General features: G+C 35.7%; 1 protein-coding gene across 1 annotated transcript in view; it reads right to left on the reverse strand.

Moving 5' to 3' along the window:
- The window catches only part of Usp1 (ubiquitin specific protease 1), a 41,940-nt gene that overhangs the window by 1,166 nt on the left and 23,895 nt on the right, over positions 1-16,879 (reverse strand). The window contains exons 4-7 of the mRNA XM_069826302.1: positions 15,286-15,521; positions 9,632-9,990; positions 5,008-5,247; positions 3,274-3,460 (exon numbers count right to left, since the gene is read on the reverse strand). Of these exons, the coding sequence (XP_069682403.1) occupies positions 3,274-3,460; positions 5,008-5,247; positions 9,632-9,990; positions 15,286-15,521 (1,022 nt within the window). The remainder of the gene's footprint in view (positions 1-3,273; positions 3,461-5,007; positions 5,248-9,631; positions 9,991-15,285; positions 15,522-16,879) is intronic.

The raw sequence follows: 16,879 nt of genomic DNA on the forward strand, positions 1-16,879 counted from the left end.
CTGCAGTGTGTAACTTTCTCCATTCTCTTGTAACTTCATCCCTCTTAGCCCCAAATATTTTCTTAAGAACCTTATTCTCAAACACCCTTAATCTCTGTTCCTCGAAGTGAGAGTCAAGTTTCACACCCATACAGAGCAACTGGTAATATAACTGTTTTATAAATTCTAACTTTCAGATTTTTTGACAGCAGACTAGATGACAAAAGCTTCTCAACCGAATAATAACAGGCATTTCCCACATGGATTCTGTGTTTAATTTCCTCCTGAGTGTCATTTATATTTGAGCCGTTCAGAGCAGAAGTGGTGCAAGTCAAAAATGGTAATGAGGCTTAAACATTATGTAAAATACAGCCCATTGTGCAACTCAAACCAAGAAATGGATTTGGAACACCTCAAAATCTGTGCTTCATTGGCTGGTCATGATAATATCTTTGAAAAATATTGGAGTGCAAGAGGTCAAATGACTTTATTGTCAAACGCCTGGCATTAGAAAACAACAACAACAACAGCGCAAAGTAGCAATTAATATTCTTCTTCTTTTTCTTTTGTGGGCTCTTCCACTCTTCAGCGGTTGCCCTGAATTCCCTTCCGCCATCCTTCTCGATCCCGCCAATCCTCCTCCTGCATATGTCGGTCCTTCATCATTTGCATGACACCGGCTTTCCATGTTTTCCTTGGTCTCGCACGCTTCCTCCTTCCCCGAGGTGACCATTCCAGAATAATCTTTGGCCATCTTCCTTCTTTCATCCTTTTTACGTGGCCATACCATTGAAGAGTTCGTTTTTTGATTCTTTCAATTACCGACTCTTCCATCTCCATCATTTGCCTCACATCCTCATTCCTTCTCCTTTCCAATCTGGATACTCTAGCAGCTCTTCTTATTCCGTCGCTTGTATCTTACACTTCTGACGTTCAACAAGTGCCCATCCCTCTGCCCCGTATGTTAGTATAGATTCAACTATAGTTTGTAGAATTCTTTTCTTCATTTGTTTGGAAATGGATCTACACCACAGTACCCCATTCAGCATCTTTATTGCCCTTCTTGCCTGTTGCACTCTGTGATCTACATCTGCTTCACAGCTCCCAGACTCGTGGATAATAGACCCCAAATACTTAAAATGTCTCACAGATTTAATTGTTCCTTGCGGTAGGATAATATCTCTTCCACTATTGCCCACAACGAGGTATTCAGTTTTATTCATATTAATGCAAAGACCTCCTATATCAAAGGCTTCCATCAACCTCCTCAACATGAACTTAGCATCTTCACGACACTGAGCAATTAATACCTGGTCGTCTGCAAATAGGAGAGAATGTATTGTTTCATGTCCAATTGGAACTCCCATACCTTTACACGATCGATTCCATCTCTCTAAGACTTGCTGAATATATATTTTGAAGAGGGATGGGGACATGCCACATCCTTGCCTCAGACCCTTTGTTGTTGGAAATGGAGTTGACAGCCTTTTCCCTACCTTCACTACAGCTCGACTCTTCTTGTATAATTTTTTAATTACTGTTATCAGAGATGTCCCGATGCCAATATTTTCCATTGCTCCCCACAGATTGTTAATTGGTACAGAGTCGTACGCTTTCTCAAGATCGATAAAAACTAAATGAATTTCTTGGGCTTTAGCATATGATTTTTCAGTGAGCAATTAATATTCAATTTATTTAAACTATTAGTAGCCAGTGGATAGCAAGGCCATATTAATTGCTACTTTGCGCTGTATTTTACAGAATTTTTACTTTAAACTTCATTACCCAATTTTGGCTTACACCACTTTTGCTCTGAACAGCTCATTTGTTACTGTTGCTCCAAGATATTTGAATTTTTTCACCTCTTCAAAGGATAAATATCCAATTTTTATATTTCCACTTCGTACAATATTCTGGTTATAATAATAATAATAATAATAATAATAATAATAATAATAATGATGATGATGATGATGATGATGATGATAATAATAATAATAATAATAATAATAATAAAATAAACCTCTAATTGAGGTTCTGTCAGATATTTACATCTATTATAATGCAGTATATCTCACTTGATGTGTGTCAGAGGAAGAACAATTTTTTGTATACCGGTACATCTGAAGTTTGATTAGTGTAATATGTATCTAGTCAGCAATGTATGCAATGGAGGGGGAAAGGAACTGGCTGCCCTGCCATATTATCGCCTGGCTTAGTTGCCTCATGAGTGATGCCTTATTGGTGTCACTTATAACCTGTATTCGGACAATTGCTAAACAACAACAATAATAATAATCCCTCTCCCTTTTTTTTTTGAGGAGGACCTGAACGCTTGCACCACAGCCTGAGGCTTATTGTGGCCGACCTTCTTATTGTGGGATGACTGTTGAAATTCTTAAGGCTTGGTTTTTCAGAACCGACGCATACAAGATCTAGGGTACTAGGCCCACCTCGCATAAATCCAGACTACACGAGCAATAGTGAGTGATTTCTAAAGCTGTGAGGTGCGGGGTCTACCGCTCTCCATTGCTTGTGTAGTCCAGATCTGTGTGAGGCAGACCTTGCACCTCACATGCATCGGTTCTGAAAAACCAAGCCCTGAGGACCACATTCCTGTAAGTACATGATTCACTGCTTGGTGCCATCTTATCGATTCAGCTACAGCATCCAGATCTGATGGAGTCTCCCTGTTGATATTTCACAGCATCCTCAGATTGATGGCATCTGTTCGTAAATCACATACTGTGCCATGCTGCATCCCATATTGACCTGAAAGTCGCAGCAGCAGCACCACAGATACCATGACCCACCACAGTGAAATCCGTCCAAAGGAGCTACAAGCCTAATATATCTCTAGTCTGCCAGAGACTGCTGTAAAAGTCTCTCTGTCTCCCTGGGATCCACGCAGCTCCACCAGACAGACGGCACTTTAGGTGAATCATGGCACCACATGTACTGCTGAATCTCCTGGTCGAGCTGAAATACTGAAATTGGTATATGAGATGAAATTAATTAAGGTGAAATGAATCCAAGGTTCAATGCCGAAAGTTACCCAGCAATTCTGCTTCAATTGGCTGAGGAGAAAAATCTCAGGGAAAAACCCCAACTAGGTAATATGTTCCAACCTGGATTTGAACATAGGTCCACTCGTTTCACGGTCAGGCAAACTAACCTTTACTCCACAACTGTGGACGACGACAACGACAACAACAACAACAACAATAATAATAATAATAATAATAATAATAATAATAATAATACACACATACATACATGGATACACATACATACCCAAATGTCGAAGAAAACCTTTTGAGCTGAAGCACCAATAATTTGGGGAGTGTTTCATATCGCACACAACGCCGTGCCTCATTGTAGCGGAGACATTGCTCACACCAGTATTTGTTCAGGTCCCGCAAGTGCTCACTGGTAACAATTGCTGCCTGGTATACTTCACTCACACGCTGAGGCATATCTCCTGAAATAATTTTCCATACTTGGCCAGGCTGCATAAAAAGTTATGAGAATGTTTCTTTCCAATATATCATGACATGAGGCATTATGCTGTATAGAATGTCTGGGAAGAGCTTCTGTTTGGTGTACGGTTTTGTTTCATATTCGTAATTCGTTACTAGAAAAATGTAAACAGAGATTTTGCATGATCGTGTTTTTTGTTGTATTTACAGCTATTGTTGTTAGACCTTGAAAATTAGAATTCCCACAAAGAAACTTGTTGCTAGGGAAACCCTTCTTCATAACATAAAACTGTACTGAAATAGATCCATTACAGTGTACTTATTGTTCTTAGTTACCATTGCAGTGCAGTTTTGCTAAGGCTATGGAATAATATTGCTCTAAATTTTCAATGCAAAATATATTGTATTTGCAATTTTAAAAATAGACTACGATAGTGCAAAAACAAAAGCTGTACAATACACGTTTTTGAAGTGCATTACAAAATCTTGGAAACTGAAAAACAAGCAGAGCTCGTTTTTCAAACTTTTCCTCTATTTTGTAAAAAGCACATCCCAACCTTGTATTGTAATATACTATTAAATTTATTTCAATGCAAATTACCTGAAGAGTCAATTAACTGAATCACTGCAGAAAAACTGAAGATTATACATTTTAAAAAGAAACATTCTCAATGATCGTTAAGCACTTATTTCTGAGCAATTATCAATGTTTGTTAATTTCTATTTATGCCAAGAAAAAAAACTGCGGCAGTTGAAACCCTGTAAAACAGATGGGCAAATTCAAAATTATTATAACAACATTTAGTTTCTTAAAAACGTGTTATTATTCACGAATCATTTAACGACACTGTATCAACTGCTTGGTTATTTAGAATTGATGAGATTGTTGATAGCAAAATGGTATTTGGCGAGATGAGGCCGAGGATTCGCCACAGATAACCTGACATTCGCCTTACAGTTGGGAAACCTCGAAAAAACCCAACCAGATAATCAGCTCAAATGGGAATCGAACCCATGCCTGAGCACAACTCCTGATCAGTAGGCAAGTGCCTCAACAGAATGAGCTATGCCGGTGGCTCAAATCACTTCTTAAATCAATTCTCATGTATGTTTAACTGATTTGAGTAACCTACCTAGTCTTTGTTTTAACTGGTTTCGATAATCACGTTCTGCTGTATGGAGTAAAACTGTCACAACTTTCAATCTACATTACTTTCATTATCATTTTACTTCTTTCAGATGCAATATCTTTTGAGATTCCCACAGAACTCAATTTTAGCTTGTGATAGCTGATACATTTTGCCTGGAGCCCACTCAATCAGGGACAGGGTTCTTTTATGTATCATCAATACATTACATGAGCCTCCCAGTTTTACTTCCCTTCCAAAGGAAGTCATGCTAATAATTATTATTGCCCTTAAAAATTCATCACCCTCAACTAAGTTTGAACTGGCAAACATCAGATGCAGTGACAAGCATGGTAACAATCAGATAACTGTACACTATATAAAAGAATTCTACTCAGGTTTAAGAATTTAACAAATGATACCTTCGTCGCTGTCTTGCTCTGCTGGCATAATAGGAACACAAATGTCACAGAAAGTCTCCTTCCTTTCCGTGGTGTGTTCACATTCTAGACAAGTTGTGCGCAGGACTGTTACACCTTCAAAGTCATTGGCAACAAAATTGTAACCTACTGTTCCTCTTTTCCCTGTGCTCTTCTCTGGTTCTGATTTGTTTGTATCTCCAGGACACGTTGAATTTGAAGACTGTCCATTCTCTGAGATTCCTGCACATATAAGAACATGCAAGTCAAATTATTACAATATTCATCATCAATGACATGCAAGCTTCAACACCAGGAATTTTCGTGGTTATGCTCCACGAAATGTTCATTCCACGAAATTTGATAAAGTTCACCTTTTGAAAAGGTAACACCAGCAAATAGGGATTATATAGAATGGACACTGAACGAATTTTCCTGTGTTTTGTTTCTCTGTGCGCCGGCATTTAGTTCCACTTTCAAGCGCTAGAGGTTAATGTAATCGAGCACACGCTAAGGTAATAATTGAGAATAGAGTTGAGACACAGGATCCAAACATCGCCTACCTTATTTCATAATCCAGTAGCGCTTTCCTTCAAATAAATTCAAATTATAGCTTTTCCTTATTTCTCAGTGACAAACTCGTAATAATTTTTCATTTTTATTTTATATACAGGGTGATTTAAAAGTCACGCGACATAGACAAACTCCGTTATTAGTGCAGATAGCGAAAAATGAAAAGAGGAGAAAGTTGTTAGAAATAGGTTAGTTTTCAATCTAATGTGCTTGAATTTTCAACGTAGAATGCACCATTTAGGCTGTTCACTAGTACGACACATGCCAGTCCCAATATTGCCATATTAGTGGCTTTTCGGCTAGTTCTACTGGGGGAAAATAGTTGACATGCAGAGTTTAGCGGTTATTTAATTTCTCACAGTGCAAAGAAGCATTTCTTTACATTGATGGCATAAGAATGCAGGGGAATTTCATTCTTGCTTGGCGGTTTTCCCTGAACATGTATTGGCTACACTGCTAATTTAATCGTCATTTCGTAATTTATCCTATGCACTATGAATCTAAAATCCGGTAAAACTAGCGGAAAATCCACTAATTTCGCAACATTGGGATTGGTGGGTGTGTCGTACTAGTGTACAGCCTCAACAGTGTATTCTACGTTGAAAATTTAGGCACATTAGATTGTAAACTACCTATTTCCAACAACTTTCCACTCTTTAAATTTTTCGCTATCTGCACTAATAACGGAGTTTGTCTATGTCGCGTGACTTTTAAATCACTCTGTATAATAAATTATATTATAAAATAATATAATACATTATAAAATTATGTATCAAGTTCGTTTAATATTTGTATACCATAAGTATATGGTTTTACTTCTCATAGGAGTTTTGCTTTTCCATTTTCAGCGCTATCAAATCATTACATATTTTAACTGTTGATGGGGCCAACGTCTCAACTCTCATTATAAAGGAACTCTGGAGTGTCGACATTACAGTTAATGACGGATTTATTATTATTTCATGGGTTCAATTTATTTTGATTACATAATGTACCTAGATGTATTAATTGTATGTGTTATATTTCCGCTGTGTCAACTGCTATCTGATGTGATGTCATTGCCAACTCCTACTGTAGGAGAAAGCAGAATCTCACGCTCAAACTGGTTTGAAGGTCAATGAAATGAGTTCTGCTACATCAAAGGTATCGACGCAAAGTGTCCATACTGTATAATCATCTATACGCTGGTAATACACCACAGTGATTTCCTCTCGCTTTCTTCATCAGTGATAAGAATTATTTGAATTATGAAGAAAAAATGGAATAATGACAGAACAGTCACAAGATCATCTCAGTCCATAACAAATTCCATTTGGAGTGGTCTGGATTTGAATTCAGGATTCTAGTTGCCCATTTTAAACACAAACTATTAAAATGTAACTTACTCTATTAAATATCGCAGAATCAATCTTACTAGTTACAAAAAGTAATCAAGCCATCTGCACATACATAAGAATTTAGATAGGCCTATAAAGAAACTGTAAGCAAATTGAACAGTTTAATTTGAGAAATGAAACAACTAAATTTTCTCACTTTAGCTTATTTTTTGTACAGTATTAAGAGTCCATAATAATGGAATGAAGTACTCTTGGTTTCACAAGTAAAGAACCTTCGTTGCAGGGTTGGGTTCAGGAAGCCATAAATCTGACTGGTACACTCCCCCAATTATTGAAATTGTGAACAAAGATACCGCCAGAAGACCGCCGAGAATTATGTGTTGTGAATTCCCCATTTTTGAAAGAATATCCCTGCCACTGCATCAAGGTTTAAGTTGTATCTTAGTAACAGCGCGTTGTGGTTGTCAGCAGTACGCTAGTGAATTTACAATGTTTAATTTCTTTCGGCCGTGGATAAACTATAATAATAGTGAAGTGCCTCCACAGCCACAACCAGGGCCTTCTTCTGAAATGACTCCGACTAAGCGTAAGAACTGTAATAAATCGTCAATAGGAAAGGGGACAAAGTGTACTTATAGTACAAAATGTTAAGAATCGATGATTTTACACATGATCTTGTGTGACGAACAGTGTACGAGTGCTACAAGAGCGGAATGTCACCGCAGTAGAGTCCGTAACACATGCTATGCGGGAGAAAATTTCATTATGGGAAAAGAACTGTTCATAGATGACTCCGAAGTATGGGGTTTTTACATAAGACAGTGCAAAGAAAATCCACTAGAGCTGAAGCCTGGTGGTACTCGTATCTCGATCAGATAAGAGTTGCGTTTACAAGGCTACAATGATGTGTTTGTAGACGAAACTTGGTACGATAGTCATAATGTGTCGCATGAAAAATTGAACAGACGACTCCGAAAACTGTGTGGTACCGATATCAGGTGCAAAGGATGACAGAATTGTTATTGTGCACTGTGGGGGGGGGGGGGGGTCTCGGTTTCATAGATGGTGCTCTAGCTGTTACTCACAAGAAAATGGTAGATGCACCTGCAGATTATCATGACACAATGAACTCTGCAGTTGTCGAAGAGTGGTTCGAAAATAGTGTCCTGAAAATGCTACAAGAGCCCTCTGTAATAGTATATGCCAATGCACCTTATCACAGTTTTCAGTGTTGCTTTTGTGTAGGAAATAACTTATAATAGAACCTAATCTTGTTTACTAAATTAGTTAGGCCTAGCCTATAGCTTATACAGTAGACTAAATATAAACATTTTCAATGCATGATGGCACAAAAATAGATATTGTTTACTTTTCTTAATCTAATGACAGGCATGCTAACCACTCGATGATCGGTGATGACCTGCAGTAGCAGTAGAGTAGTAGTGATAATAATACAGTATTATATTATTATTATTATCATTATTATTATTATTATTATTATTATTATTATTATTGAACTGACTTAATTTGTTCGTAAATAGAAAGTACATTGAAAAGAATCCAACTAGTTGCAAAAGAAAATACATTTAAAGAGTCCAGCCAAGAGCAAACGTGACAACAGCTGAAAGTTTTTAGCAAGACAACTTCCCCTAACTGGCCTGTCAATCACTGTCATCTGTGTAGAAGTGGTGTGAGGCCAGGGTTCTTTACTTGTGGAGCCGAGAGTATTATGTCTTACTACATGTAAATAACCAATACTATGTATACATACATAACAGTTCCAAATGCAACCCTTCTCATAACTGTCTTATCAATGTATTATTCTCTGAAGTAACCCTTAAACTAAAATCATTTCACTAGAATCTAAAAGGTCTAAAGAGTGATGATTTAAGTGAAATAGAAATTAGAGAGGAGGGTAAGGGCACACTAAAGCACTCTATATTCCGAGCAGAACAATCTGCCTTATTGAATCCCAAGCGAATAACATAACAATAGAACCATGAAGAAAAACTTTTAATTGAATAAATAAAAAACTATGCCAGACAGAAAAAATCTAATAGATCTGAATTCAGTCCATAAGTATCTCTAAGAATTACACACTTTCTGTCCAGAAGAAAAAAAAAACCAAACATATTTTTAATAGTACAACTACCATTATTACTTCCTGTATTAAAATATTAATATGTGATTATTGTATATTATATGTAAACATAATGAAAACTTAATGATTCGCTATCTCAAACTTGCATACATAATCTTGTCCTTGCCTGTGATCTCATATTTATGCTGTCTATCACCTTGACTGTGGGATTCAACATGACAGATTTTTCTGCTTGTATAATAAAGTGCTCTAGGGCACACAGTAGCGTCACAATTTATGCTAACTCAAAGAAGACCTTTGCGTGTCTTGTGTTCTTAGGTATTACATATTGGCAAAGCTCTTGATAGAATAGGGCATAATAAAATTATCTTGCAGCTACCACTGAAAATTTAGCTCTGCTGTAAAATTTTATATGACTGATAATTAGGGACACCCGATTTTCGCAAATGATTTTTTCACGAATTCCTGCTAATTGAGTCAGAGAGTTAAAAATTGTTATAGGTATGAATGAGTCTCATTCTGTAAACACATTTTACGATCGCAATTTGTTGCGAATTTTGCTGGTTTATCCAGTGTATTTAACACTATGATAAAAATCACCAAGGAGAATACCAACCTGAGATAGACTGGTGAGTACCTAATCCTCCATTCATTAAATGAGAATGTTCTGGTCCAATGCCATTTGGAAGTCCATTAGCAGCAACATTCTTCTGAGATGAAGAAGAGACTTTCTTTCTTTTCCAAGATTTCCGTACACCCCACTTGCCACTGTTTGACGTAGATGTCTGATGAAGAGGCACAGATCCATCTAACGTGTCTCCCAGCAATCCATTATTGGTAGCCAGCCGCTGCTCGCTGGCAATTTTGTGTTGATCAGCCAGGTAACGACAAGTCTCTCGGATGTTGTCCAGGAGACAAACAAGTAACTCATGTGCATCATGCTGTTGATTGCCTTCAAAAATTGGATTTACCTCCCTGCAAATCATAACAGTATAATTTGATTCAAAGTGCTTTAGTTATTTAACGACACTGTATCAACTACAATGTTATCTAACTAGTAGAATTGGTGATAGTAAATGGTATCTGGCAAGATTAGTCCGAGATTCGCCATGGGATTACCTGATATTCGTTTACAGTTCGGAAAAACCTCGGAAAACATCCAAGCAGATAATCAGCCTAAATAGCATTTTAAACCATGCCTGAGCACTACCCTAGATCAAAAAGTCCCAAATATTACATTGAGATTACACCAGTGGATATAGTGGTTCATACTGATTCAGTTGCAGTACATATTTTAGACCTTGAAACCATGTGATAGTGAGTTTTTCTTGAAGAGAGTGTGGGGGGAGGGAGGAGGGAGGGAGGGGGGAGGGAGAGAGAGAGAGAGAGATGGAGAGAGAGAGAGAGAGAAAGAGAGAACAAATGCCACATTTGTTACATTCTTTAGAGTGGCTCGTTAAGGAGTTAGGTACAGCTTAGAGCGGTAAAATTTTGGAAATATTCAATTTTTTTTATCTTGTACAATAATGAAAATTGGATGTTTAAAACACTGTCCTTCTGCTATATGAAAAAAATATTTTTAAGATTGAAAAAAATTATTTACATTTTTTTTTTTTTCAAAATCCAGTTTACTGTGCAGTGATGAAGCGTTTCCCATATAACTCAAAAACTATCCAACATTCTGTGATTAAATTTTTTGTGTGTATTTATACGTGTCATATCAACAATATGATGCAAGATCACTTCTCTACCTTTGATAGATTGTCTGATAAAAAATAAATTCGTTTAAAAAATTGGTCAAATATCAGTATTTTCTTCTAACACAAAATAAAAAAATATATATTATTTATTAAGGAATGTAGTTGAAAGAACATGATATTTTAAATATGAGTTTCAGCAATAAAATAAAAGAAAGAGAACATGAAAAAGTTAACAAGTTTATGAGTTATGAGGGAAACGCTTCATCACTGCACAGTGAACTGCCACCATTTTTAATTTTGAAAAAAAAAAAAAATATATATATATATAAGTAATTTTTTTTAAATCATAAAATTATTTTTTTCATATAGCAGAAGGATAGTGTTTTACACCTACCAATTTTCATTATTGTACAAGATACAGTAATGGAGGAAAAAAATGTTGAATATTTCCGAAAATTTTACTGCTGTAAGCCTGTACCTAACCCCTTAAGGTTGCAGCAAGTTTGTGCTACAGCCAAAAATGTTAGAAGCCATAAACTGTTTAAAATAAGAGTTAAAGTATTAGATCTGTCTATTATACGATAGGCACATGATTAGTTTGCTTCTGTTGAAGTAAACGAACAAACAGTAAAACCCTGTTTCAACATTCCCATTTTTGCAGTTATATTGTCAGACTCCAAAGCAGCTATTCTATCAATAGTCTCTAAACACACACCTTCATCTCAAATAGCAGAAATAAATAAAATGCTCTCTCAACTAATAATACTCAATAAAAGAATTGTATTCCAATGGATACCATCCCATTGTGGAATCCTGGGAAACAAGAATGCGGACGCTTTAGCAAAGAAGGGTAGCACTCTGTGAAAAGATTTATTAAATCTACATACTTAGACTTCAACAAACAAAATTTGATAACACAGTCTCAAGGGAAAAAATGGAACTCTCTGCATCATAATCCACAGTTGATTCCTGATTTACCACGCAAATCATCTGTAGCTGCATTTAGATTGCCAACAGGCCATGACTGTTTGGCCAAGCATCTGCATAGAATTGGAATATATCAGTCCCCTAACTGTCCATTGTGCAACTCAAATCAAGAAATGGATTCAGAACATCTCAAAATCTGTGCTCAGTGGCTAACCATGACAATATCTTTGAAAAATATTGGAGTGCAAGAGGTCAAATGACTTTATTGTCAAATGCCTGGCATTAGAAAACAACAACAACACATTCCCATTTTTAAGGAATAATCTGTTAAGTCCCAGCCAAACTGCCATAAGAATAATGTAATTAATTCCCGCTTTTAAGGAAACCGAGTTTAGGAAAATCCCACTTTTAACGAATACTTTTCAAATGATTTTGTGATAATGAAGTTCGAAATATCAACTCGACCTTCAATAATCAATAGTGGCACCAATTGATAGTACAGTCCGCGTCACCATTTTTGACATGTGAAATAAGTAATGGGAATGTTAAGTGCTAGTGTCTTACCTTTACCATAGTCTGACAACTGTGTTTGGCAAATGGCTGATGTGACGTGTATATGAAGTGGTACCATTCTCAGCTGCACTAGAAACATGCTCACAAACTGGGCACTATACTCTAGGACACAAGCCAAACACGCTGGCGCCAGCTGTAATGTCACGCCACACAGCGGCGTTATTCTTTATAGTCCTTTATAGTCTAGTTTTGCATTGCTTAAACAGTTGTGTGAATCTTGTTTCTAAGTTTTTTTTTTGGTTAGTTTATGTTGTTTATGCATTGTTATAATGAAAATTAAATGGAAGAAAGTAACTGACAGAAAGAGAAAATAAGGAATATCGAGGCTAATCCTCAAATATGGCGAAAAAGCATGGTTTGCCAACTACTTCATTATGGGGAATAAGGTAGGTAGGTAGGTAGGTATCTAATGCTCTTGATTTAACAATTGAGTTATTTTCTCTCTTGCTTACCAGTATTTAGATGTAAGACTTGTATTCTTTTAAAGTGCTTCAGTGTGTTAAATGATTCATATCCATTTCTTCTCCTTGAAAACACAATACACAATTTGGAGTAGAAAGGATGCAAATCCTATGTAAATGTTTACCCAGGTTATCATGACTGTAAGGAGTCTGAACATGGGCACAGCAGAATTACGTCGTAGGTCAGGAAACTTTTCAATTGGAATTTTCTGTAGTATTTAATATTTGGACACTGTAATTATTTTAAATTTTATTTTTAATAACTTGTTTTATTGAATAATATGAAAAATTATAGTTTTGTTTTTTGTTCAATTTTAGTGCCTTTCTTTGTTAGAATGTTGGCTTTCTCATTATCGCTTATACCACAATGTGCAGGAGTCCACATAAGAACTACGATTTTATTTGAACTTTGGATTTCTTTATCAATGAATTGATTTCTTTTATTTTTTATGGGGAATAATGAAGAAATTTCCAATGCCGAGTTTCAGTGTGGTTCAGGTTCAACCAAACAGGAAAAACATTCGTGGCACACCATTTGAAGAGTTAGAAAATATTGTAATGAAATTTATTGCAAATAATAATTGGTCTAATTAAATGTTATAATAAAGTTTGGTATCCAATACACAAGTTAGTACTACTTATTTTAGCCTTTCCTTCACATTTTATGTAAACCTCCTTTCAAGGAAAATCCCTATTTAAGGAAAAAAAAAGTAATCCCCTAGAGATTCATCAAAAAGGGGTACTTTTTATGGGACTAGGGTGAATCTTCAGACTCTTTCCAGGGGAAAGGGGAAGAGATGAGAGGGAATTTCTTTAGCACAGCCTGAGAGTTGGTAAACAAAATTCTAAGTTTTCAACATGTAGAACAGGGGGCAGAAGCTATAAGCTAAGTTAGAGGCTGAGAGAGGAAGGTGAGTCAAAGAGTCAGAAACAACACCCTCGCTCTCTCTTGTTCTGGCGAGAGAAACAGGTTTTTCTTCACTTTATCTTGGTGGTGTAATCATCTTCCGTCTTACTTCTCTTCTCTCCGGTTCTGATCCTTTATGATTGTAACTACCGTGAGATTTGTTTGCTTGAGAATTCACTTACAACCAGCACGTGTCAATATTTAATTAGACCTAGTGCTAACTATTGTATTGTGCGAGATAAATGTTTGAAGGTGGCTTTCACATTTTAGTTAACAAAGATGAATGATTATTTATTAGGACAGCTATATTCAGAGCGCACTTTGGAAGAAAAGTCTGAGATTAAACAACTTGGCAAACCAACTCCAATTCTTTAAATTTCAGAATGTGTTAAAAGTTAAAACAAAGACTAGGTCGTTTAATAGAAATTTTAATCCAGACACACAATATGTGAAAATTTTCAGTGACTGTGCGGGTGTGAAGAAAGCAAATCTTTGTTTTGTTTATTGTTCGCACGAACAATGAGAGACGTGCAGATTTTCTCTACAAATAAGTGAGTTATTGCGATTTCTTAAAGGCAGATTGCAATATTGGTCCGTTACATTCTTTTAAATATTTTATCGTTTCAAGTATGGTTTGATTTAGCATATTCTTACAAAATTATTATATGTTTACTCTGAATGTTCTATGTTGTGTTGTGCCCATGACATATTCATGTACTAACTGCAAAATTCTGACCAGATAGGATCTACAGGCCTAATAGTTACACTGACTTTATGAACATAAACCACCAAATTTTTCAACCACCATCCACCACTATTCTGAAGTACAGTTACATGTCAATTGCTTTAGCCAATTGCCCATTTTGATAATACCCTAGTACATAGGTCCCATTTTGCATAGCCAATGTATTTGTCTTCCAATTTCCCTGAAGAAAAAGAAGAACAAAGAAACTTAAAAAATTTATGTGCATATGGTGCCTGTGAAATAACTACAATCTTCTGAATATCGAAGGTCCAGACAGTAGTACGTAATGTACATGACAAGTACTTAAAAACTGCAATTTCATGATACGGAAATTGAAGATACACCGAGATGAAATTTGAATTTTCTTAACTGTTTGATCTAGATCTCTGAAAATTTGTACACATGTGATGCTGCATCTAAATAGCCTCTGTACATGCTTCTCATACTGTGCATGATTTGCCACAGCTGGTCTATACTATTTCATTTATTACATGATCCTATGAAGAAAACCGTAGAAAAAGTTGTTAAAATTGATTTTGAGTAAATCATTATTTCCTTTAAACAGAGACTCATTAAATTTTTCGTAAGAGACTCATTAAATTTTTCGTAAGATGACTATATCTCATACACATCATTCCCAATTAAATTCATTAAGAGATAATGAATATTAAGACAAATGGCTCAAAAGTTTTTGAGAAACTCACTGCCCATAAGTGAGATATCAGTAGATTAAATGTCAAAGACAAATTTTTCGATATCAGAATTGCATAAAGCTTGTCATGAAAATCTCTGAATATACTTTTTACAGCATCAGAATATTTTCCCTCCATATTTCCTATAATGAGAAAGCAATAAAAATTAATGAATAAAATGAAAGAAATCTTACCACAATTCGTATAGACTACAAATCCAACAGGAACTTTACTTTAATAAAAAGAAAATGTCACACAAATTTACCTTAAAGCATGGAGAAATACATCTGGCTGAAAAGGATCACTGTTCTCCTTGATCTCTGCTGCATGTAATGACTCATATAGATCATGTAGGCGTTCTGTAGCAACCTGTATCCTGGATTTGCACTGCAGAGGATCACCTGAGTTGCCAAGGCCTCCTAGAGACAGGAGGTCTTTGCTACTCCAGCTCTTGCCACTACTGCTGCTAGTTACATTACGTCCAAGGGACGAAGACTTCACCTGAGACACCACAAATGATTATGTGCAATATATAAATAACCATATGCATATGAAATCTGTTTATAAAAAAAAGGTACTGCATAGGATTCGAACTGGAAGCCAATGTAGTTCACCTGCTATTGTGGTTCTTGCCTTAGCCATCTACACTATCGGAGCTTTGATAACTCGATGTGTATTTCCTATCTTACTTATTCATATACAAATTACGCACAAGATTTTCGACTGACGTTACATATCTCTATTCGATTCATATTACATTCTTCAGAGCCTCAGAAGATCTAGCATATATTATTCGGTCTGATCTGTAACACATTTCAGACTACTAAACAAATAAGCGAATTTAAGCTATTTAAATATGTGTCTTGTGAACAACGTGTTGCAGGCACAGTGTGGAATACTTGGGACTTTGAATATTTCAAGCACTCATTCTTTTGAGCGGCAGTGTACATACAAACAGACAATTTGCCGAAACACTTTTTCAGTATCAGAAACTCTTTTTATATCTTACAATTCATTTTTGATTTTTCAGATAAATCAGTTCAAGATTATAAATTTATTTAAAGTTTCTCAATCATATGATTTATCACTTGTTGCAAATTGTTATTTGCTAATACATCTTAATGAAGAAAATATATGAATGTTTTCGCCTATACAACATCATCAGATATTCAAATGTTGTAACAATATCTAAAACGTTAAGTCCAATAGAGTATTCACAATGATAAACATAACAATGGTTTAAATAATTAATCATGAGTTATTTGTAATAAGAATCTGATATCGTTGTGAAAGATGTGTTCCATCTGACTGATTTGTATATAGTTTCGCAGACTTGCCGAAAATGTAAAAATATAAAATACATAGAACTCATGTTACATTTATACTTGATGCAATAAGAAATGCAGCACATTAGGAATAACATGATGTCTCGAAGTTTGATGCACTGTAGCAAAATAAACTGAGTTGATGTTGGGAGTAAAAATTTGTCAGTCTTCCTTTGGTTAGAAGATATAGAAAAGTAAGAGTTCATGCAAAAAGGAAATAAGTATAAGAAGAGTAGTGAAAAATCAGTTATTAGCAAATCGTAATCAAGACAGAGAGAAATTGAAGACATTATTACAGAAAGAACCCTTGTCAAAATTGCTATTTTTCAGGAGAACAATAACAATAAATAGAACAACACATGTCAGCTGTTTCCATACAACTGGTGTTTATCCTTGTGGCTATTGCACTTGAGGTGTCATTTTTGGAGTCTATAAACATTTGAAATAGTAGCAAATGTGTCCTTAACTCAATTTCATTAAAAATGACTAGGGCTGTTTTTGTAATAATGTCTTCAATTGTTCATAATTTATATC

Source organism: Periplaneta americana, chromosome 5 (genome assembly GCF_040183065.1).
Source record: "Periplaneta americana isolate PAMFEO1 chromosome 5, P.americana_PAMFEO1_priV1, whole genome shotgun sequence".
In the NCBI taxonomy this organism is placed as follows: domain Eukaryota; kingdom Metazoa; phylum Arthropoda; class Insecta; order Blattodea; family Blattidae; genus Periplaneta; species Periplaneta americana.